This window comes from Ammospiza nelsoni, chromosome 1 (genome assembly GCF_027579445.1).
Source record: "Ammospiza nelsoni isolate bAmmNel1 chromosome 1, bAmmNel1.pri, whole genome shotgun sequence".
Classification (NCBI taxonomy): domain Eukaryota; kingdom Metazoa; phylum Chordata; class Aves; order Passeriformes; family Passerellidae; genus Ammospiza; species Ammospiza nelsoni.
The window spans coordinates 131,351,830-131,376,941 of record NC_080633.1 but is presented as its reverse complement, the minus strand read 5'-3'; the positions used below and the strand labels follow the sequence as shown (position 1 = coordinate 131,376,941).

Sequence of the window (25,112 nt, the reverse complement as noted above, 5' to 3'; positions counted from 1 at the left end):
TAACACAGAGGCAATTTGTTTTCATAACTTCTGTAGCTACAGCCTCTCACCCCTCAGTAAATAAGCACCAATCAACCTGCAGGGAATCATTAGCCTAAAACAATTGCCAGCAGATTTCTTTCAGGTCTCAGGAGTGCTGAGGATTGCAAAGCCTTTCATTTGGCATTCACTGCATCTTTAACCTTTCCAAAGGCAGCAGCAGAAAGCAACAGAGAGCCTTTCAAAAAGCTTTTAATAGCTGCTTCCTCTGTATGTGTTTATAGTGACCATTGCTGTTGCAAAAAGCTTTCTAAAGTACTCCAGCCCTCCCTGGAGCAAAGGCTGGCTGGTGCTGGGCATTGTAATAGCAGCACATTGTTTCACAGGTGCAAAGTCACTCTAAAACCTTTCCTTTTCCTCCCTCTGGAGACCAGAGCTGGCTATAACTCTCCACATCAGCAGGCCAAGCCTGGTGTCATTCCTGCAGGTGTGGTTTCAGCACAGTGCAGGGGGATGGGAATGTGGGGCTGGGAATTGCACTGGCAGCTTACTAAAGCTGAGTCTCTTCCCTGGGGACTCTCTCATTAGAATCACCATGCTGGCTGAAGAGTAGCATTTTAATGACATTTGCAGATGTCACTCAAACCACGGGTGGCTTTACTCATTTAAACAGGGAATTTTGGCTACATGGCTTAGTGCACTTGATGCTCTGTGCCTTCCAAAGTGTGGTCCCTGAGAACATTTTTCCCTGGTGAACAGAAAAGTCCAGACTCTCTCTAGCAGCTGAGACCACTTAGTAAAACTGAGGAGTAGGGACAGCAGGGACTAGTTAGTGGATTCTAATCTTCTGCTGTACTCTGGCCTCAAACTGAGTTGGAGAAGCTTAATACCATTTAATGCTTTAACTCCTAAAGAATTCACTAGAAGACAGAGCTGTCCACCCACCCCCTTACCTTAATAAGCTTATTCATATCATGTGCTTATGTAGAGAGTAAAGCTGAAAATCTGCTCCCTAAAAGTAATGGAAATGTGATTTTTACGCACTGTTATTCCCATGTAATTCAAGAACCAGGATCTCTGTGCAACATTTATGCTACCTGTGCCAAAGAGTATAAGTTCCTGATCTCATAATTCCTCAGCTGATGGATCTGCAGATACAGCTTTTTTGGCACATGCTTTTTTTACACAGGACTGACAAAATCACCAGTAACCTTCATGCACAAAAGCAGTATCTTCAGACTGTAGGTCTTATAATTTGAAGCATCCTTACGGAAAATCTGTGGTTCTACATAGATACTTCTGTTAAGGCCAAGAGATCCAGTTCTCATTTGTGATAATCAGTACCTCCACCATTACAGTTGATGCCTTGAGAGGCTACCTAGAACAGAAGCTAGACAGTGTTAAAGGAATAAAGTAGATATTTATTTAAAGGCCTTCAAAGGATTCACCTTGGGCAGTACAAGATCCTGGCCATGGCTACATCAAGATGGACACCAGGTCACGAGTTTTCACATTTTTATAAGTTTTGGTCCATTTACATGGACCAAATTGTCCAATGGGGTTAATTGTCCAATTACAGCTTCAGGTTATAAGTCCCATCCTCCCAGTTTGCTCTCCTCAATTTGCTGTTGTTTTTTTTTTGGGCCTGAAGCTGCAACAGTTCTCAGGCTGGAAAAGGATTGTTTTGTCTAACTAAACTCTGAGGAGAATTGCTAGCACTTTATATGAAGTTCAGGGTTATACAGCAATGCAGCACAGAATCTGGATAATATGAAAGTTTAAACTTAAGGCATCACAGTGACAAAGCAACAGGAGGTCCATGATCTCTTTGCTCCACAACTCAGGCAACGGAAAACAACCCACCCACACATTCAGTGGTGCAATGCAAGGTATGAAAATGCTCTTTTCATTCATTTCCATGGATGTTCATCCCAGCAGCTTCCTTGCCCAACATTTCCAAACAGTGTGTCACACTGTGACCAGTCCACTGCCTGGCCTCATGCAGTTGCAGGGAAAGAGACACAGAGCCTGATGCACTAGACCTGTTCACTGCAAACCTGACTTCCCGGCCATAAAGCGCTGGCAGAGAGTGAAAGGGCTAAAGTTTGCTTCTGTCTGAGCAACTTTTAAAATAATATCCTGGTCCCAACCATTCAGACATAAGGAAACTGTACAGTTGTTTGTGGGTTAAGTGGAACACACTTTGCTGGAATTTAGACAGGTCCTCCTAGTTTCAGCCAGAAGCACCCAGACAGTTGCTGTCTTTGTGAAAATACTGCAGAGCTGACTTCCACATCCCAGCCTGTTTTGTAGATATGACTAGTGGACATCAAGTTTTTGGGGAGGGCCCAACAGACCACCCTTCTTTCTTGGTCAGTACAGATCAATCAGTAACTAGATTCTGGCTTTTTTTGAGTTTTTCATCCATACACTCCTTCACACTTTCCTGCTATTTTTTCTGTATTTTATTTCTAAAACATGACCTGTACCATGGAATTCTGCTTTAGGTTGGTTAAGGTTTTTTTACAGAGAAACAGAGCCCCTAACCCAAATCTTCTGGGGGGCTGTCACTAGGGCACAAGCAGCCCTGAGGGTCAGGGGTAGCACTCAGGAAGATGAGTCGATGGAAACTATCTTCAGAGGACCATCCAGCTGAGGCTGGGACTTATTATGGGATAATTAGAAGGACCACAGGTGGGAAAAGGGATGGACCACGGTTGTTTTGGAGAAATAAGCATGACTGCAGAGAGGGACAAGGAAATAAAAGGAGCTGGTTGCATGCAAACCTGTGGCTGGTCAGCATATTGTTGGGTCATGCCCTGCACCTGAGCAGCACAGTCTTTCTTGTCTTCCTATTAACCTCCATCTCTGTTTACCTGGAGGGGGAGGGACTCTTTTCTGCATACACGAGTGTGCATTGACATCTAAGTGCCAGCAATTAGATTTGAACCACAAGTTACAAAGGCCCCTGTGCCTGGGGTGCCAACAACCCCAGCAAGTGAGGGAGTGTCCACACAACAAGGTGTCATTGCTGGCTGTTGTCAGGCTGGACAAGCCAGCAGAAGGAAGTGGCCTGGGAGCCATGTAGCCAAGTGGCCATAAGCCTGGGCTGGATACATGCATATCTGTGAGGCCTGGAGGAACTGGCTACTGGCTATTGGAGACACCAGGAGATCCAGGACAACTCTTGAAGAGACCATGGGCTCTCAGAGTCATGGGTGTGCAAGTACACATATGTGTGTGTGCAAGTGTCTGGGCAGGAGGCAGCTGGAGACAAGAGGGTGCAAGGGTGACTTGCTGGGTAGGCTTGGTGTCTGCCCTTCGTGGGGATCTGTGCTATGCACAGGGGACTGGGGGTGACATGTGTGTGTCTGTGAGGGATGGACAGGCTCCTGACCCTGGCCTACACTCTGCATATAAAGCATCACCTGAGTAAGTAAATTGAAAAGCACCAGAGACTCTTCCTAGGAACTGAACTCAATCACAGTAACTGTAATGTAAGAACAACCCTTGTTGTGCCCTGAGTCTGTGCCAACAAACACTCCTCAACAGTTTGAAGGCATGCTTTGGGATGTAGCTCAAGTTTAACTTTGCGTGCAGTCATCCTTTTTTGGAAGATAAGCAAACCTAAGGCCTCTCCTCTGCCAGCTAATTTCAGTGGCCAAAATTTAGCCTGCACACATTTAATTTAATGACAGAGCTGTGGGCACAGAACCACTGAGCATGGTGCCCCTGCACCAAAAACTTCTGGGTATCACCCTGCCTGAACTGTGGTCACTGGCCCTTGTCCCTGCCCAGCTCATTGCAGGATCAAACATTTGGTTACACCACCCCACTCCAATAGGCATTGGCTCACACTTCTGCTCCCACTGAATCCCTCCATTCATTCCCCTGCTCTAGAAGGTTACACTTTTTCCTATACTACCTATCAGTTTTTCTTACTGAAGATCCATAAACATCCATGTACCCTGCTCACCCTGGAGCTGCAAATCCTGCCTTTTCAAGTCCTCTACTCAGCAAACACTTGCAGCAAGTAGCTCATTATGGGCTGAGCTAACACTGATCAGGTTGACCATGACTGTTATATCATTTCTTTGAGCTGAAAGGCTTGAACTCTGCCCCAAGATAAGGAGCAAGAAGAGACTAGTTGGAGAGTAAGTTGTATTTCTTGTGGAAAGACAAGATATTTTTAACTTGCTTTTTCTCAGGTGTGATGTACTACAGAAAAATGAACAGAAACACCAAACTGTGGAGTGGAAACGCTACAGAGTGTTCCTCTTCATAATGCCACATCAGGCTTCAGTGATGCCCAGCCCCATCATGTGCCTGTTTCTCCTGAAAGATCTCAGTGATTCCCCTCAGTGTCTTCTCTGCCCCAATGTGTACCCTGAGCCACAGGGGTGCAGGTGCTCCTCTTATCCAATCCTGCCTTCAGAGAACAGGGTGCTGCAGCCACATACATGTCCTCTGTGGGCTCTGCTGGAGAGGATTTCTTCACCATGTGAATCTCCCTCCTGCCTCCACCCTTCTAGATCTGTCACAATTCATTTCTCAGAACTTTTCAATGGCAGTCTCTTTACTCCTGCTATAAATTTGAGTTGTTCCCTAGCAGATGGATTAAGTATTTGCTAGTAGGAGGTAGGTAAGAGTCAGCATTGAACAACAACCAGCTGGCCATCATGACCCATATTTTACATTGTTAAGGGACTGGATTAATAAAAACAACAGGATGAATAAAATCAGCAAGTAAAGAGCACAGGGAAATGTCACTGCTTGTGTAAAAGGGAGCGTGTCTCCCACCCCAAGTGATTGTGCTTTTTCTTAGGACTAGCATGAAAGTCATCCCAGAGAGTCAGCAAAGGCTAAATCTTGCCAAACAAACACAGTCACTCCTCTTTTACTGATTTACAAAACCAGCTGATAAAGAGAATGAAGAAGCAGCCTACAGCCAGTCCAGAGAAAGCCTCAGTTACAAAATTACTTGAAAAATGAATGTAAGTTGGCTGGGAAATGAGCAGTGTCACAGAGATTGAACACAGACTGTAAGTCCATAAACAAAGAGGAACAAAAGATAAACATGAACATAAAGAGCTGATGGGAGAATATCTGGGGCATGGATTGGGTGTGGGGAGGGGAGGAAAGGAGGACTAGAAATCTGCCCTAAGTCTGTTTTTATTTAATGTCTATTATGATCTGGAAGGAAGCAATAAACACCACATTAATTCAATTTGTATTTGATGTAACAACTCCTATGAGTTAGAGAGGTGTTGTGTAAACTAATGGGGACAGACACAAAACATAAAGAAAGTAAGACAGGCTGGAAATAACAAAACAACAGCCAAGTGGATGGGCACAAAGCAGTAGTCTGCAGGAGGAGGGTCAACCTCAAATGCAGACATGGAACTAGAGAAATGTGCTTAAAGAAGGGAGGCAGAAGGTCCTAATAACAGCAGAGACCAACAAACTGTGATCTTGTGGAGCAGACTCATCCCAAAGGAAGCAACGGGTAAGTATCTGGACCTATTGATTTATGAGGAATTAAGTCAATGAGACGAGCTTGGCTGTACACCGCTGAGCAGAGAGCAGAGTGTGCTCAGGCGTTCTGTTGAGACAATCTGCTGGAGGTGAGGAAATACCCTGGGGATGTCTATATATTTTGACAGTGTAAACATCACAAAGGAGGATTTATGGGTTGAGGAGGAGCAAGGGTCAAAAACAAGCTAAAAGAAATACAGGCTGATTCACTGACAGGGTGAGGTGTACTGCCTTGTGAAACAGCTACCTGAGGAGCAGTCTGACATTTCTTTCTCTGAATCCCTTAAAAGTAGATTGCACACAAACATATGAGAAAATAGTTTCCAGGAAACAGGTTTTTGTATTTGAGAGGAGAGACTGAATGGATGTAGAGGGCAATGGCAGCCTGTGTTTGTCTGCTAATGGGTCTTGTCTGTTGTAAAATCCTAAGTGAGCCTCTCTCTCTCCCCTAAACTGCCCTCACAGTAAAACTGCCTGTGAAGAAAAAAGCCAAAACCAAACACAAAGCCAGGGGATAGCTGAAGCAAAAACAAGAGAAGAGAAGAGAGAGGCCACAGAACTAAAGTGAATGGCCTGCCAGCAGGGAAAAAGATTCAGATCAGGGACCCAAACACTTCACATCTTAGTGGCTGGATTATTCCACAGGTAAAAGAGAAACCTGAGCCCTCTGCTCCTTCCATCAGACTGAAGTTGAGCCCACACCTGCCAGCTGCCCAAAGACTGCCCTAACCACACAGCCTGGGAGAGGCTACCAAGGTTACCAATCCTCCCATCCCAGTCTCTTCCCCAGGAGACGGGAGGATGCTCAGAGAATCCAATAAAACATTCAGCAGAAGAAAAGGGCAGGGTGGCAGTGTGGACTGTGAACTTTAAAGCTGACTGCTCAGCACAATATGGATTTGGATGGCCCTGGAGGCAGGACTAGAAACTAACGATTAAGAGGAACTTGGCTGGTAGACATGCAGATGGCTCAGGAATTTAGGCAACATGAGGCTTAAGAGGAAAGAGCAAGGAATTTTGAGGTGTAGTATTAGCTCCAGTGTAAGTTAATCTAGCACTTATTTCTTACAGGTTCATTGTTTTAAGATGTTAAGCCTCTCTCCTGTGCCAGATGAATGTCCAGAATATACTGGAAAATCAACCTTAATTTAGATAATTCTGTTCCCCAGAGAAGTAGCTATAATGCATTATGAAATGATATCTCATGCTTTGGGCTGAAGGGGAGAAAAAAAGAAATCTATTGGAAAACATGTTTTCAAGCATATGACACCAGGACTTGCCTTCCCAGCTGTCTGAAGATGATAAGGACAAAAGTGAAAGTGAGGAGCATTTTAATAAATCACTGGTGAGGGAAACATTATTCTTGTCAGTAAGCTGTATTTCTTTACCTAGGTATTAGTCAGTGTTTTTGAAAAATCTCAGAAGCGTACAAATAATTTTTTAAACAAAAAAAACCAATTACTCCTTACTACAGAAAGCTGTGAAGACACCCAAACTTCAGATCCTTCACCATACAGAATCATAAAATGTATTCAAACATGAGGTATTTCCACTTTGATTCTCTTTATTATACAGGCAGTCCATGAGTGAAACAGCCATTTCCAATTTTAAAGCAAAGAATGGTTGGACAATATCTTCATTAGGCAGGAGGTAAGTGCCAGGGTCATGCTTTCCATAGATGGCTCCTGGAGGCATCGAATCACACAATAGCTGAGCCTGACAAGCACCCCTGGAGATCATCTAATAGTCCCCTGCCCAAATCAGGGTCATGGGATGATGATCCTCTACCAGAGACTGAGCCCTCACAACCTCTCTGGGCAGCTTGTAAAGGAAAGTCCAGCCCCATCTTCTTTGCACGCCCTCCCTCAGGTATTTATACACGTGGATAAGGCTCCACATCCAGGCTGAGCCACAGCTCTCACAGGCTGGTCTTGTATGTCACTGCCTGTCGCTCAGACAGCTCAATGGCCCTTCACTGGACCAGCTCCATACTGTCCAAATCTCTCCGTACTGGGGACCCAGCAGTTCAGACAAACCGCACCAGTGCTTAGCTGAAGGGAAGGATCACCTTCCTCATCCTCAGCCCGCTGGCAATGCTCTGCCTGGCGCAGCCCCAGCAGCTGTTGGCCTCTGTGCAGGGGCAGAGCTGGCCCAGGGCCACCCTCCGTCCAGCACCCCCAGGGCCATTGCCCTCCCCTGCCAGCTGCTCTGCAGGAGGCACCCAGCCCCTCCTGCTGCAGCCCGCAGGTCTGGCACCAGGTTTAATCTCTTTGGAAATAAAGGGATCCTCTCAGTTCTGCACCCTTTACATGTGTGCTGCGGGACAGTCCCACTGATGAACATTTCTCTCTCAGCCCTGAGGACTGGGCAAGCAAAGAGGAGATTTCAGCTCCTCTTTGGAGGAAAGACTTTTTAATGGTAAGGAAAGTAAAGTGATGGAAAATCATGCATTCGTGAAAATTCTGTCACTGGAACTTGAACAAGTATCTAACGGGAAAATATTAGGCCTAGTTGATCCTGCTTTCAGGCAGAAGAGTGGATTTAATGAATTGCCAAGGCCTTTGCCATGGTTTTCTGCTGCATCACTACACAAAAATAATGGCATTGATATTTGAAAAACCTTACCCTCTTATTCTAGGAATGGCACTTATCATCTCACACACTGTGAGACACAGATACTTATTCCAAAAAAGGCATTTTATGGTCTTCTCCTCTGCAGGATCATGGTGTTCTACAAACACTGACAAATTATCTTCCCAGTACTCCTGAAGTTGAGAGAAAGTATTCTTCTATGTTTACTCATGGTCATTGAGTCAAAATTCCCAAAAGAAACCACAGACTTTGGCTTCTCATTTGAGATGCTCAAGAACAGATTTTTTTCAGCATCTAAAGTATATCTTCAAATCAAATTTCCCATAATCGTGAGTTTTCTGCATATCCCATATCAGATTCCAGTTGTCAGGGTTTCCAGAAAATCAGTTACCATCTGTGAAAAGTTGTTAAGTGACTAGCCCAGCATTACGTTTGGAATGAGGTGAAGTAGAATAACAACAAAATCCATAATAGCAACAAAATCCAATACCAAGAGAGCACTCAGTTTCCCAAACCACAGTACAATCCTTTCCTATTTTGAAGTCCTCGGCCATCACCCTCCAAATTCCACAGCTTCTGCAATAAGGTAACCATGATTCATCCCACAGCAGGTCCATCCTCTGCAGTGAGAGGAAAAATAAGGCAAAGAAACCACTAGTTTGTGGTCATGCAATTAGAAATTGGAAGATAATGTACACAGTGGACCTGAATTATTGCAGTTTTAGTTCTGGCATTCCTTAGCCTTGCTTGGCAATTATTACGGTCTTTTCTGGGTTGGCCTTTTTTTTTTTTTTTTTTTTTATCATTTCAAGGAGTTTCTTAAGCTTTTACAAAAGCAAACTGGAAAGACAAATTCTTCACATGGAAGCAGCTGCTCCACAGCTGGGTAAACAGCAGAGCTGGAACTTTCATATCCTTATCACAGTTCAGCGGGTGAGAGGAGAGACAGGAGCAGTATAACTGCTGATACTGATACTCTGTTATCCTCACGTGGTGTCAGCAGTTGCAGGTCTTCAGACATGACCTGTGCATTCCACAGGAAAAACATGGCACCTCTTTCCTTGGAAAAGGTAGTCCTCAGACAAATCTCCTGCTCTTACTCCAGCTTTCATCCCTCAGGTTTGCTTCATTTTATAGGTATACCAGCATATTGGCTTTCCTCCAGATATAAAAAACCCCAAAGCAATGGTCTCCATAGATGTTAGGGCCAAATAACCCATGGTGGATTTGTAACTAGATAGGAAAGCTAAGTACCTTCTTTTTGTATCAGAGACATCATTCCTGTGCTGCTTTTCTGAATCTAAAATAAGACTGAAAGCATAGATCTCCATTCTGACCTTCTACAGGTTTTATATACTTCTAATAACCCTAAAGAGTTAATTTCAAATAAGTAACAGCACTATTATACTTTTTCTATTTATTTAAAAAAGGCTGTTTTCCCATGTTAAAAATTCACAAATGTTGTTATACATATCTGTACATAAAGGCCCAACTCATTTCTTCTTTTTGGCAGTGTAAATCTCTTACCACAACCAAAGTCAACATGGAAGCACCAATAAAGCAATTAGATCTGAAGTACCTCTGGTTGTTTAATAACTTTAGACCTGTACATCAATGGGTCTCAGTCTTCTGGCTCTAAATATCTAGATAACTAGAAGAAGTCTTATGCATTTCGCTGCAGAAGAAAAGAAGCTAAGATTGGAAGTATTGCATTTGGGATGTAGAAGCAAGAATCACAGGACCAATCAAGCAAAATAAATGATATTATTATTAGCATCATTTAGAAGCTGTGTGAATGACAAGTTGAAAGGATGTGTTTAAACATGCCAAGCATGTTTGAGATATCTCAGGAGAATTTTATGCTCAGATACAAACTGATTAGCTTTGTTATTTAGGGCTAGCTGGCCTACAGAGCAATTCAGTACACTCTAAGGCCAGAAGAAAGTATCAGATGAAAAAAAGACAAGTTTTCGTCTATTGCTACTTTCAGCTCCAGTGACATATGTCATAAATCCATGTAACATCAGATGTTGACAATTTCTTTGTTTCTAGTGAGACTTCCTTAGACTAGTCTCATCCCTAAATGAGACTATTCTAAGGAAGGCTTTCAGCAAAGACCAGGGTTGATGTAGCCCATGAAGCAGCAACAACAAGCAAAGGGATCAAAATCTGATGCCACTGATTCAGTTCAGTGCTATGGCAGAAACACCAGCCCTTGAATGGGAGCCAATGAAGCACATCTAACTGGTATTTGAATCACATCTCTGCCTCTTTTTACACCCTCAGCTGAGAAACTGATATGCTCTGCCTGCCACTATAAATTCTCAGGAAAATCTGCACTAATACTGGAGATTTTTTAATTTAATCTGATGAATGGTTGAGGCTGGCGAGTACCTCTGGGGAGCCTCCAGTCAATCCCCTGCCCAAACCAGAGTCATGTTGCCTGTGATTATGTTCAATCAGGTTTTGAATATCTCCACAACCTCTCTGGGCAGCCTGTGGCAACACTTGACCACCCTTGCATTACATATTTTCTTTACTTATGTTTTAGTAACTTTCCTGTGTTTCAGTTTTTTCCTACTTTCTCTAGTCCTATCACCGAGCACCACTGTGAGATTCTGGCTGCATCTTTTATTCATCTCTTTACCCAATCAGCTGTTTTATGCACAATCCCCTCAAGCCTTCCCTTTTCCAGACTGAGCAGCCCAAGTTCTCACAACTTCTCATATGCCAGATGCTCCAGGCCCCTAAACATCTCAATGGCCCTTCACTGGAGTCACCTGAGATACAGCCATATCTCTTGCACTGGGAAGCCCAGACCTAGCAGACTGCACTTCTTTGGAAGTCAGAGGATTCTTATTCTGCATCTGTATGTACAGAAAATCAGAACTTTCCACTCTGGGAAATAATTTGCCACTTCCATGTATTTATTCTTTAACTCTTTCACAGGTGGAGCGTTGGAAGTTTTTCCAAAAAATACCGGATGAGATCTATTCCCTTGGAAAAGAGAAGGCCAAAGCCACATACCTGCCAGCTGCTCGTAGCTATTCTGAAGTTAGCTATAGCATGCAGCCACAGCAGGGCAGTCAAAGTGGCACATGGCTCAGTAGAGAACATCAATTCAAGCACAGTTTGGGGAATGTCCATATGTCACCAATTTACGGTGAAGTCCAGCCTGGCCTGTTTCATACTATCATTATCCATGAGAACCAGGGGACAGCTAGTGTGAGACTGCCTCTCTGCACCTTACTTGCATGTTAACTGGGCTATGTGAGCAACTCCCCCATGGCTTCTTTCTCCTTGGGATGACCTGTGTTCTCGGGCCAGCCTCCAGGAAATCCCTGTGTCCTGCACAGAGAAACCTCACGACTACCATACCTTCATCTTTGCCAGGTTGTGTCTCTGATACAAATCCACCCTGAATCTAGAATCAACATAAAAGATAAACAAAATTACTGTATTTAGTGATATTGGATCTGTAGATAAGAGTTTTCCTGGCTTAGTTGTTTGCCTTGTATTGCAACAAGACTACCTATCTAGAGAGTGTTTCTGTTACTAAAGGCATCACTGAGGAATGTTTAATTCTTAGCAGAACTCCAGTTCTTGTTTTACACAATCCAGATGATATAAATAAATAAACCATGAAACATTCAGGGAAGGCAAATCACCAGTCCATCAAAATACCTGATAAATTAGTTCAACAGACTGGACTACAGACATGTTCAGTGATTCATCATCACAAAGAGTAAATAAATTCCGATTAAGCAAAACTTGATTGAATCATGCTGAAGTTTGGCACTTAACAAAATAGATCAGTCTGAAGTCTTACTTTAGGAACACATAATCTCTTAAGATTTATGAGTGTTATTGCTGACCACATATGTTTCTATGTTCCTGTTTGCTATGTTGAGAAATGGATACTCTGAGTGTACAAAGGTTTGCCTGCTATTACACATTTTAATCTCCAAGAAACTCTTCTCCTTATTCCCCTTTTTAGGGTACTTTTGCAATAGTAAACTTCCTGATTTCCTCCTCTGTCCCAGTAAAATTTCCCATTTCTTCCAGGTTGTTTTCTGTTCCATCTGACCATTCAATTCGTTTTGCTAAAACAAATGTTGTGATATAGCCAAAATGCAAGAGCTGAACTAAGGCACTTAGTGTCAGTGCATTAAAAGAGCTGAGAATTCTTTCCAATAGCTGGAACAATTTTCACACACTGATCATTGTATTAATCTGTTGGTATCTACAGATTAGGAACAACACAGGCCTATGGATATCTTTTAAGCAACAAATTAAGCTACCCACTTTTTAGCAATAATTATCTTTGTTTAATGTTTATACTATGGCAATATCCAAGGTCACTGTCAGGGTGGAGATCCAGATGTGGTCTCCTGTGAAAATGGGAAGGTAAAGTCCTTTACAAAGCAAATTGAAAAATTATAACCACTTGAATGTCTGATGTCAAGTTCTCCTCTGGTATAATACTAAAGCCCTCAAATATCTTTGCACTTGAGAATTTCTTTGTACTAGAAATATTGGCTAGGGATAGAGTTGGTATTATTAACCTTATTATACTAAGAGGTCTAATATGCAGAACAAGTTCCAGACTAACAGTGGTGAGTACTCTGTGTTCAGCCTTGGATGGCTATCATACTTTCCAGAATACTTAAAACAACAAATGGTGATGATTTTCCAGCCAACATCATGGATAGTGGGTCAACACTGTCAAAAGTTGATATTTATAATCTGAGTGTTATGACACAAGCAGCAAAATCTCATGTCCTTATCCAAGCAACTGTATGTATTTTCATCTGGAAATGCTGATCTTCATCCATGCCCCCCATCCAGGTTTTACTAAAGGAAGTAATACTTGTGTATTTTTACTAAAGGAAGTAATATTTGTGTCTTTGGAGGGCCCAAACGTCAACATCCCAAGATGTCACACTTAGAGCTAGAATATGACTGAATTTTAAGTATGTTCAGTGCAAGTCAAAGTATGCTCTACACAAATAGCCTCTATTGCTATAGGAAAAATAAACAACAACAACTGAAATAAACACCCCCGCCCCCCCAAAAAAAGCCAAAAAACCCCACAAAACCAAACAAACCACAGGAATATTCATTTTGTATAAAAGTCTTGTCCTAAATTCTAAGTATTAGTGGTTACCATGTAAGCAGTGCTTACACACGTATATGTGGATGCCAACACACAAATAGTTTTTTTCCTATTATGACCATACCCTGAAATAAGCCTGTTCATTGTTTCTTGTGAATTACAGAAGTAATATTCACTGAAGCAAACCTGCCCTTGGTGATGCTTAAGCTCCAGCCCATCTGTAGGTCAGGAGGAATGCTTTACAAGACAGATTCTCCTGTCTGCTGGGGCTTGTTCAGACAGATGTTCTCTGACTACTGGTGTAGTCTCTGTGGTGCTAAGTTTAAATTTTAAACCCATTTAAATTAACCCCAACAATACTGCAAAGGGAGAACCCAGTTGCATTTCCCCCACTACACCTGGGAAAAGATTGGTTGAAGTACATCTTACCATTGTTTTGTCTTAGCAGAAAAACAATCTGCAGAGCATGCATCTATGGCAAGCACTCTCCAGAAAATACTTGCTCAATATGACTTACAAAAGCAGTGTCACTTGACAGGGAGTACCAGGAAATGAGAATGGGAGAACAAGAAACAATGAAGCAGACCAGAAGGAAAGAAAAAGCCTGTGTGCCAGTGGCAAAGGCACTGCTGCCTCTCGAGCAGCTCTTATACCCAGGCACAGCAGCAATACATCTGCTCTACTTGTGGCAGATAGTGTGAGTCACAAATAGGATTTCACAGCCAGCAGCAAAGTTGTGAGCCATAAAACCCACTCCCTTCAATTACAGTGATCACCTCCCAGGGATATTGTAAGACTTGATCAACTGATATTTACAGAGTGCTTTGAGATCCTGAGATAAAAGTCACTATAAAAGGCTACAGATTTTTCATAACATTCACAGACCACCTGCTCAGACCAGAAGCATTCACTTTTAACATTGCTTGAGCCAGCTACCAATCTGATATCTCCACAGGAATTTCCTAAAACAGATGTGGCTGTCACATTTAATCTCTCTTTTACTAGGAACTCTAAAAAAAGAAACTCCTGGAAAAGGAAATAAAACAAACTGCATTAAAACTGATGGTGAGAAGAAGGCCCATAATTCTGTTCCCACAGCTCATGGATTCTCCATCTGTACCTTTCAGAAAGCTGCCATAGTGACTAAGTCTGTGAGCTTCACAAATTAGACCTGACCTAGATTCAGTGAAGTCTTTGATCTGCAGCTGGTTAGTGTAATATTCTGACTGCAGTGAATTTCAGAATTGTTCCACAAAGCTGCAGCTTCAAAAGAAAAACAAATAAAACAAAATTCAGGTTTTCCTCACAACATGCTGGCCCTCACTTGACTGTATACCAAATGAATCAGTCAGCAAACCAAATGGTGAAGTTTAAACCACTGCTGTTTTCTCATAATTCTATAGTATATGCTCTTGAAAAAAATTACTTCATTATTTCCTCTTACTCTTTATTATAGGAATAACAAACTCCAGGAGACTGAAGAAAAGCATGATTCTGGGAACCAGAGGGGGGTTATAATTAAGCATATTGTTAAGTGCTTTCTTGAATAGAAGTTAAAAATTTGAAGTTTAAAATCATGTTAGCTAAGGATAAAACAGTTCAGAGGCTTTTTTTATAAACTGATCTGAACCATATGAAACTCTTCAGAGCATGGATCTGGACTGGCATCCCTTCAGAATAAGGTTTCCCATGATGTTTTGGACTTTCTGCATTGTGTATAGAAACTGAGCACAGATGTCCCAACATGTTTCAGAAATTTTAAAACCTTTTGTTCCACGATAGCAATGGGAACAGTGGGAAACATTAATTACAGTCTTATTTGGTGATTCTTTTTTTTTTTTTTTAATTGGCTTGTTCTTGCTTTAAATATGATCCAAAAATATCATAGTGAATCAAATCCAAAGGAAATAGTTTCTTTATCCTTCATCCAATAGTGAAAGGCCTCTTTATAACCAGAATCTTTTTGGAAGCATATAAGAATGTACATAGCCTCAATCAGATACTTAGATAGGCAAGTCTGACCTTTAGGATAAATTACAGACCAAACTGCTTTTGAGATACATTTCAAGCAAGGTACTGCCATGGCAAAGTTACAGTAAATGACTCCAAGATAGACTGGTACTGCAAATAATTTGTTCATATGTCTAAAGAGGTGGAGGGCACCCATTCTAAACAATGGGACATAAGCATTATGCAGATCATGAAAAAGTTTTAAATTCTTTTTTTGCTGTGTATGCAGTTGTTAAAGAATATAAGGTTAAGGCTGATTGTTTTTCACTAAAGAGGATGTAAAAAACCCAAACCACTATCTTAATCCCAGTAGAGCTTGGTGCAGCACAAATCTTTCTCTTTGAGCTGTTACCAAAAAAAAAAAAAAAAAAAAAAAAAAAAAGAAAAGGGGTGGGAGGAAAGAAAAAAAAAGGTGCTGGAGGCAATAACAGTACAGAAATATATTTTGTTGGCAGCATATGATGGCCATATATCTTACAGATAGGGTGCTACAAGCATCTTAAGGGGAGATTGATTTACCTTTATCTCAGCTGGCAAACTCTGCACATGGTGGTTTATGAGGCAGTGGTGAATGGTTCACACAAACTGAGAGAAATTATTCACAGTACCTGCTTTGGGAAGCTTCGGGAAGCCAGTTCAGTGTGATGTGCTTTCACTCTCTCCTTTTTGATGATGCTAGGCTGCATGTAAATGGATATACCTGTACTGCCTCTTTGGCATCACTCCTTTTCAGACCCACTCTGCTATTTCCTTAGGCACCCAGGATCCTTAAGTTTCTTTGCTCTCAGGCTGACTTCAGAGGCAAACATTGCTCCTCTCTTGATGAAGCAGCCAGCGTGAATAAAGTGGATACTGAAGAATTGTGAACACCAGAGCCCTCAGGGCAACAACGAAATCCTTTACAAGTAGCACAAAGATAAAACAAAGGATCTGATGTTGGGTGGCTTCATAAAAACACACAATGGTAATATTTCATATTTAAGAAGCTGAGACCTTGTATTAGAAGCCAGGAAACAGTAGCTTCTGAATCCATGCTCAGCTGCACAGATATTGGGATGCAGGAGGCTGGAGCCCCTGATGGTCCTCTGTGGTCAGAACTGGGTCTTAATTAAGTCAGCTCTCCAAAATCTTTCCAGTTAAATCTCTATGGCCTTATCTGAAGATCCAATAAAGCTTTCTCTCAAGCCAGATTATGGCAACAGAGACCAGATATTGTATCACCAAGCTATTGTGTCATTGTTTGGGCAGTCAGGGAGGCATGGCAGTGGCAACTCACACATGGAAAGCAAAAAGCACATCATCTGCCCTCTGCCTGTAGAAACAACCTTTTGGCGGTGCAGAGAATGCTGCCTTCCATTTCCTTTGCTTCTTTGTTTTATCTCACTCATTGATCTAGCTGGGCATTAAGGTTTTCAGTTGCAAAATAAATAATTTGGACAGATGAAGAGTAAGATTCTCTTACGCTCCTCTAATTTGTTTTAAAGTTAGTAAAGACGCTTATGATTCCAAGCTCTACCTGGCCCCCTGCAGCCTGGCCTCACACTCTGTGGATGTGCTGGGCCTGAAATGATCAGTGTGTCCTTGCCAATCTCCCTAGTGGTGAGGCTGGGCAGCAAAAGGCAAGGGCAGTGTGGCAGGTGTCATGCCCGGGTATGTGCTGTATGGGGTGACTAAATGGATGAAAAGGTTTGGACACCCAGCAGAAACTCATCCAAGGAGTCAGGATGGAGAGTCAATGGATTAAGAGTTTGTGTTTGGCAGCAGAAGCAATCTCTTCTGGCTGTTACCAACACAATTTCAATGTTGTTCCTATTTATTTGAAAAAACACAGGATTAGCTAAGGATCTTCTAGCACCAAACTCCCTCAAAAATGTCAGAAAGAAGGAAGGAGATAATACTGATCCACGTGTAAGGCAATGGTAACAACACTGGAGCTGGCCCAGCATTGCAACACCCAAAAACCTGGCCTGGAGGTTACTAACCTGTGTAAAGTATGGCATGGACCTTTGCTGCTCAGTGCTGACAGTGAGAGCAGTCTGTGAGGCTGGGTCACCCAGCTCAAGAGGCTACTCTGCCCTTCTGCATGCTGGTTTCATAATAAAAATCAGTTTTCCTCCCACACTGAAATAGCTGTAATCTAGGAGGGGCTTTCTCATATTCATGCTTTCTTTGAATACTATGTTTCCAAGTAGGAACGTGGATCCAAGTTCCAAATAAGTAAGTACGAAAAGCAAGCGAAATAACCTTCCAATGCTCCATGTCAGCTGACTGGCATAGCAGAACTAGGCTTTTTAGTCACATTTTAGAACTAATACCCATAACCTGCATCCAGGCAAGATCCTCTTTCTCCCCACCTCCATTCAGACAAATATTAAAAAGGCTATGCCCATTGCTGTCTGCAACATGTGCCACTGTGAAAGTGACCATTGCACTGCATTTGGTCATCTTTACATCCAAAAATGCAGCTTTAAACCCCCTCTTTCCCACTGCTCATTGCTACTGGCAATGCTTACTGCTGCAGCTCAGCTGGAGTCTAGGGGTCTGTAGGTATGGCTCATCTCATCCATCCTGGACATCAGTTTTCAGTAGGGGACACAAGGTTGAAATTCTACTACCCATCTAAAAGAAAGCCACAATTATCTAATAATATCTTTTTTTATTTCCCTTGCATTCCATGATTCTGGGATGTAGTGCCTTAATTAAGGAAGACAATGGTCCCCACTGGGCTTGCAAAAGCAAATATTGCCACATGTCCCTCAGTCAAGAATCAGGTGAAGCAGACAGAAGTGACTAAGGAGGTCAACTCACAACAAAAGGCAGAATACCACAGTCATCACAGTAAAACCCCAATGCTCATGCAGTCACTGCACCACAAAATATCAGTATTTGCCACTCCGTTGAGGGGCTGTCAGACAAAAAGAAATGTTTCATTCATGTTCAGTACATGGTTCAGTTTCTTCAGCTGACAGATGGTCTCTCTGTGGTGCACTGAGTTCCACTGTGTCACAGTCAAGGTCTGTTTCCAGACATGGCTATCACTGCCTTGTGAACTTAGAGCTTAGTAAAGTGACTCTCCTTCCTCCCCCATTTTCTACTGCAAATGCCACAGACCTTGTGCAAAGCCTTTGCCTCCTAAGAAAAGCAGGCATGTCAGTCAGGGCACTTACAGGGCAGGCAGACTCATAAACAAATGGCACTTCTTTTCTGCCAGTGGTTATGAGGGTTTGAGAATGATGAAAACAGCAGGGACAATCTCAGCTTTTGTTAGACTTCCAGTGAGAAAGGGCTGGCCACAGACTGACAGGAACCAAGCATCATGAGGGCGGCTGCCTAGCTGACATGGGGAGGTAAGAACCAAGTTTGTTTAGAAGGCACCTTCTCATATTCCTTAAATAACGTGGTACCACATGTACCAATTAAACAAGTCCTGTCTCTCACACAGTCTCAGTCAGAAACTAGAACCACCAAACCCAAAGTTAGTTTAGCTTTTGTAACATTGCCCTAGGGTAATATGAATCACTCATTCATCTCCCCACTCCAACAGGCAATTCTTTCATATTTCCTTATGCTCCCAGCCCAGCCCCACCTCAGCACTGGTCATGCATTCTCTACAGTCCAAGAAATGTCCACAAGGCACTGTAAACAAAGTGTTGTTTCGTATTTATTTGGTGTATTACCAGTGCATCCCAAAATGTGCTCTTATCTGACACATCACTAGCTCATTTTGTGCAAAAATGACATACCTGATTTCTTTTGACATCTCTTTTACCTCAGATTACACCAGTTTTTTACAGCAATTTTTTTTCTGTATTTACTGCTGGGAAAGGCAAAAATATTAGGTCAGTGACAGTAACTCTTATATGTCCATGGAGCAGAGTGTGCCCTTTGCAAAAAAAAAAAAAAAAAAAAAAAAAAAAAAACCCAAAAAACCAAAAAAAAACCAGAAGGATTTTGGATTAGTAATTTGTGTGCTGGATTCATTTTAGCCTTATTAGCAAAATGCTTGGACTGAGTCTATTAGCCCTAATTACAGGAGCAGTTATATGAGACCAGTGAGAGCTGTATCCTTATGTGTTTTTTAATGAGAAAACGCAACTTAGAAAAGTGACCAGCAATTTTTCCAAGGTACAGATAAGATCAGAGATTGATAAATGAGTAATGAGACTGCCTATAACCTTTTTTCTTAGCCAAGTGACTTAGAAAGTGAGAACAATCTATAAAAGCTTGGAAATCCTCCAAATATACCTCCACTTAGTTTATTCTAAAGCAACATTAAGGAAAAAATATTTAATTTAAGTATAAGAGACAAAAGTAATTTATATTTTTACAAGTTTGCTGAAGATGTTTCAATATATTTAAAGCCCCCACCAGCCACCCAGGATAGCAGAGCTGTGGGAAAAACATGGACATCGCTTGAATGCACTTCCAGCAGCAGCTCACTATTCTTTGCAATGTTACTGAGGAATGTGAGTTATTTTTGTTCTCCTAAGAGTGAATGGGAAATTACAATAGAGAAATTTCGTGATTTATCCAAGTCCTGGGGAACGTGGTGGGGCATCCAACTCAAAAATTTTGACGTGGTGGTTTCTCAGTCCTGTGTCCTGCTACCCCTTGCCCCAGGCACTAAAAGCCAGTATAATTAGAGCTCCCCAGTGAGCGGCTCGCCAGCAGAGCCCTGAGAGGAGGCGGCTCTCACGAACGACCACAACAGCTACAGTGCCACTGGGATGCAGGAGAGCTGCCTCTCTGGACATGACACACCGCCGGTACAGGGAAACGGGCAGGTGCCACGACGTTTGCTAAGCCTCCTCCCTGCTACGTGCAGTCTCTGTCTGCTCCGTGCCACTCCCCAGCAGGGGAAGAGCTGGAGGGACCGGGCTGAGAGGAGCAGCACTTTTCCTGGCTAGGAGTGTCCGTAATTCCGTGTGGATTCAGCGTCCCCTGGGATGTCACCAGACACGCAGTGACGCGTGCTGGGACACAGAGCCCTGACCCAGGGCATCTGTAGGAAAGGGAGGCAGGAGCCACTCACCCGCAGCAGAGCAAAGCAAAAACCGCCCGAGAAAAGGAGAGCAGGGAGACCATCTGTAGCACGGGTAGTCGGAAGCATCTCCGGGGGGCTGAGAGCGCTCTGGGTCCCCGCACACCACCTTGGGAGTGTCCCCAGAGGTGTGGGGTCTGGCCACACAATGCACCAGCCTTGGTGGGGCATGGTGGGGTGCTCACGGCACCCCAGGTAGGAAAGCTGAGCAGGCTCTTGGAGACCTGGCCAGTGGCATACACCAGGACTTACTTGCCCCACTTCATGTCTGCACTCATTTTCCTGGGCTCTTAAAGGGCTGACCTTTAATATTGGGACCTCCTTGTAAATGAGGCTCACCTGTGGCTGGGCCTGGACGTTATATCCTCTCTTCCTCACCGAGGTTTTGAGGAACAAGCCGAAGTTTAGGGCTGGAAGCAAGAGAGGAGTCTTCATCCCCCTGCACAACCTGACCCTACAAAGCACTGACAGCAGTGGGTCTCCGGTAGCCGGACTTTAGATGCGTGGGGCCACGAGGCAGCTGGCAGGAGACGATGTGGGTTATCCCGGCACAAAGCACCTGTCTCGGAGCATCTGCGCTCTGCTCAGCCGGCCCTGCTCAGGGCGGGGTCAGGTGCGCAGGGATTGCCACGATCAGGCTTCCCCCCGAGAAACTCGGTCTCACCCCGGGCTCAGCAACAGAGGGGAGATTTCTTCCCCAGTTGCCTGCAGCGTGGGCAGGGACACTGCCATCGCTGACCATGTAGCTGGACACTACTGCATGTGCGAGCACGAAAAGTGTACCCACCAAGAGCAGCAGCAGCAGCGCGAGGTCAGCCCTCCCAGCCCCGCTGCTCGAGGCGCCGCCGCTCTCGATTTCCCCCCCGGCATCGCTGCAGGGCTGTGTGTGGAGGTCGGGGGTTCCCAGCAGGCGACTGAGGGGGAGGCGAGCGGCTTCAACTCGCAGCTCCGCTCCCCTCACACCGAATTGCTCTGACTTTCGGTGTCCCCGTCTTTCCCGTTGTCAGCCTCGGCAGGGACCCTGCTCAGGCGCCACAGCGAGGACCCGCGGGTGCCATGGGCGGGCGGGGTAGCGGCGCCCGCTCCCCCGGGCCCTTCCCGGCAGGGTGAGGGGGAGAGGGGCGGGCGACGCCCGTCGGCAGAAGGTCCGCGGGTGCTCGGAGCCACTGCGGCCGTGGGTGGGCGTCCCCCGTCCCCCCTCGGGAGGTTGTGCCGCTCGGAGCCGGCGTGAAGCAGGATCGCGGCGGGGAGGAAACCCGAGTTTGCGGCGCCGCTGCCGCCGGTGCGCGGGGGCAAGAGCGAGCGGAGGCACCTCCGGCACACCGGCTCCGCCGGGCCGCCCCTCCGCAGCCCCGGTGCCCACCCACCCGGCCCGATCGCTGCCGGTGGGGTCGGGCCGGGGGTAGGGGAGAGCGGCGGGGGCGGGCGGCAGCCGCGGGGGTCGTCGCCATGACGAGCGGGCGTGCCGCCGCCTCCCGCCGCTGAGCGGGGCGGCCGCTGTCCCTTCAGCACCGCGCGGCCGGCGGGGCCGTCCTGCCCTGCCCTGCCCTGCCCAGCCCAGCCGTGCCCGGCACCGGCAACCCCCGGCACCGGCATTCCCTGGCACCGGCATTCCCCGGCAGCAGCACCTCTCTGGCACCGGCATTCCCCGGCACCGGCAGCAGCACCCCTCCAGCAGCAGCACTCCCCCGGCACCGGCAGCCCCGGGCAGCGAGGCGAGCCCTGGCGGCCCCCGCGGGCGGCGGCGATGGCGGGCGGGGGCCGGGGGCAGCAGGGCGCGCCGGCGGGGGGCCGCGGCCGCTGAGGCAGCAGGTAGGGCGGGCGCCGAGAGCCGCGGGCCGGGCGGGGCCGGGCGGGCTCCCCGCGGTCGGAGCGGGGCTCCGGCCGCTGAGGCGCGGCGTGGCACGGGACCCCGGGCGGCGGCGGGGGCTCCTGTGTGGCGGGGCCGGGAGGGAATGAAAGGTCCGCGCGGCCCCGGTGGCACAAAGGCCGTGAGTAACGGGGGCTCGGTGGGAGCGACAGCCGCAGCCCAGGTGAAGGGCGAGGGGAGGGACAGGAGCCTGCCGCGGGAACAAAGGAGCCTCCCTCAAGGTCTTCGCTGGGGCGTGGGAGAAAAGAAAAGAGGGAAAAGGGGAGAAACGGGGGCAGAGGGAGAAAAAGGGAGGGAAAGTGAGTGAACAGGGAGAAAAGGGGGGAGAAGGAAAGGAGAGAAGGAGAGAGAGAGAGAGAAAAAAAAGAAAAGAAAGAAGAGAAAAAGAAAAGAAAGATCATGAAACATCAATAGGTGAACATGCTGTAGATTTGTTCATTTTGCCAACTTTCTGTGTAATTGAATCCTAGGTTTTCATTCCCTACCCACCTTTGGAAGGAGCTCACTATGACAGGGCAGAGTCTGAGGACTTTATCTGAAGCGAATTTTGAAGACAATGAGATCAGCATCAACGTTGGAGGCTTCAAGAAAAAGATGAGATCCAACACATTATTAAGGTTCCCCGAGACCAGGCTGGGCAAATTGCTGAGCTGCCATTCAAAGGAGTCAATACTGGAGCTTTGTGATGACTATGATGACACCAAGAATGAATTTTATTTTGACAGGAACCCCGAGCTCTTTCCTTACGTGCTACATTTTTATAACACTGGCAAGCTCCACGTGATGGGTGAACTCTGTGTCTTTTCTTTCAGCCAAGAGATTGAATACTGGGGAATCAATGAATTCTTTATAGACTCCTGCTGCAGTTATAGCTACCATGGGAGGAAAATGGAGCCAGACCAAGAGAAATGGGAGGAACAAAGTGACCAGGAAAGTACGACATCTTCTTTTGATGAGATTTTGGCATTCTACAATGATGCCTCTAAATTTGACAAACAGCCCTTTGGAAACATCAGGAGGCAGCTCTGGCTTGCTTTGGATAACCCTGGGTACTCGGTTTTAAGCCGTATCTTCAGCGTCCTTTCCATAGTGGTGGTGTTGGGCTCCATTGTGACCATGTGCCTGAACAGCCTCCCAGACTTCCAGATTGTTGACAGCAATGGGAACACCGAGGAAGACCCTCGCTTTGAAATCGTGGAACATTTTGGTATTGCATGGTTCACTTTTGAACTGGTGGCAAGATTTGCAGTAGCTCCTGACTTTTTAAAATTTTTCAAGCATGCCCTGAATTTGATTGACCTAATGTCTATCCTTCCATTTTATATTACATTAATTGTCAACTTGGTGGTGGAAAGTAGTCCGACTTTAGCAAATTTAGGCAGAGTTGCACAAGTCCTGAGACTCATGAGGATTTTCCGCATATTAAAGCTTGCCAGACACTCCACAGGTCTCAGGTCTCTTGGAGCCACTCTGAAGTACAGCTACAGAGAGGTGGGGCTTCTTTTACTCTACCTCTCTGTGGGCATCTCCATTTTCTCAGTAGTGGCTTACACTATTGAGAAAGAAGACAATGAGGGGTTAGCCACCATCCCTGCTTGTTGGTGGTGGGCTACTGTTAGCATGACCACAGTTGGCTACGGGGACGTGGTGCCAGGGAGCACTGCTGGAAAGCTGACAGCATCTGCATGCATCCTAGCTGGTATCCTAGTGGTAGTGCTTCCCATTACACTGATCTTTAATAAATTCTCTCACTTCTATAGGCGTCAGAAGCAGTTAGAGAGTGCCATGAGAAGCTGTGATTTTGGTGATGGCATGAAAGAAGTTCCATCTGTCAACTTAAGGGACTACTATGCTTATAAAGTAAAATCTCTTATGGCCAGCCTGACCAATATGAGCAGGAGTACCCCCAGTGAGCTGAGCCTGAATGATTCACTGCATTAGTGTACAAGTCTGACAGCAGTTTGCATGAGAGCTATCAAGAGCTATGTTTATAAATGTTTTCCTATTTGTCTTTTTTTTCCCCTAGAAGATAGTGTTGCTGACACTGCACTTTGCACTTGAGAAACTAAAGACATTTCTATTACAAGTTAACAGTTTGCACATTTTCATCTTGTTGCATAAGGGTACTGAGTGCTGACTTTTCCATACAATGTTACCACTTTCATGCCATTACTACTAGTGGTATAGTGATGATCTGTTGCTTTGTGCATTTTCTCATATGAGCAGAGAAATGAATGTACCCAAGTGGAATAAAAATTCTCAGCTGTGACATGAGTAATGAAAAAATCACCTATCACCTATACTGGTGTCTGTACTAGTATAAGACTTCCCATGCATTTTACAACGGTTTGAAACAGCCACCTATGAGTCACTGACACGGCAACAAACACTTCTACCTATATTACTGACCAGTGATTCTGATCATCACTTGCCTGAAAACACCTCTGAGTTTGCTTATTCTTGAGAATGTGTGTTAAAATCTGTGTGTTCTTGTTCTGAAATGTTATGTATAATAATATTTTTCAGAATCTTCTGGGCATAGACCTTCCTCTGTTTCCAAGATTAGATCAATACTGAGCCCTCTAAAAAAGGCCACCCCTCATTTTCAGATAGCTACATATTCAAAGACTACATTTCCACAAGTGACTCTAGGAATGGAAGCCCATCTAGAGCTCTAGAATCCCATTTCCAGAAGAGATGTGCTCACAGCTTGGTCCCAGTGCAGCTGCAAATGTGTTGTATCAGTCCATCAAAAAGGTTTTGAGATTAGACATATGAAGATGTGGCTTTTAAACAATTCGAAGCACCAATGAAAAACTTGAATTTGATTAATGAAGTGAAATATTCCCACATGAACAGTACAGGCATCATTTTAGGAACTGACATTCATATACTGCAAAAAGACTAATTATAAAGATGCCATATGTGATGCTGAGATACAAAATCTAATTTTATCGGTAAAGCTTGAA

The 25,112-nt window shown here is 44.8% G+C and overlaps 1 protein-coding gene across 2 annotated transcripts; it reads left to right on the top strand.

Moving 5' to 3' along the window:
* Nucleotides 1-21,056: 21,056 nt before the first annotated feature.
* On the top strand, nucleotides 21,057-24,674 carry KCNS2 (potassium voltage-gated channel modifier subfamily S member 2). 2 transcript variants are annotated; one of them, XM_059485391.1, is made up of 2 exons: nucleotides 21,057-21,084; nucleotides 22,614-24,674. In XM_059485391.1, the coding sequence occupies exon 2, from the start codon at nucleotides 22,651-22,653 to the stop codon at nucleotides 24,082-24,084; it is 1,434 nt and encodes a 477-aa protein (XP_059341374.1). In that variant the 5' UTR covers nucleotides 21,057-21,084; nucleotides 22,614-22,650; the 3' UTR covers nucleotides 24,085-24,674. The 2 variants fall into 2 exon arrangements, with proteins under 2 accessions (XP_059341374.1, XP_059341364.1); XM_059485381.1 differs by lacking the exon at nucleotides 21,057-21,084 and adding an exon at nucleotides 21,461-22,085.
* Nucleotides 24,675-25,112: the final 438 nt, after the last annotated feature.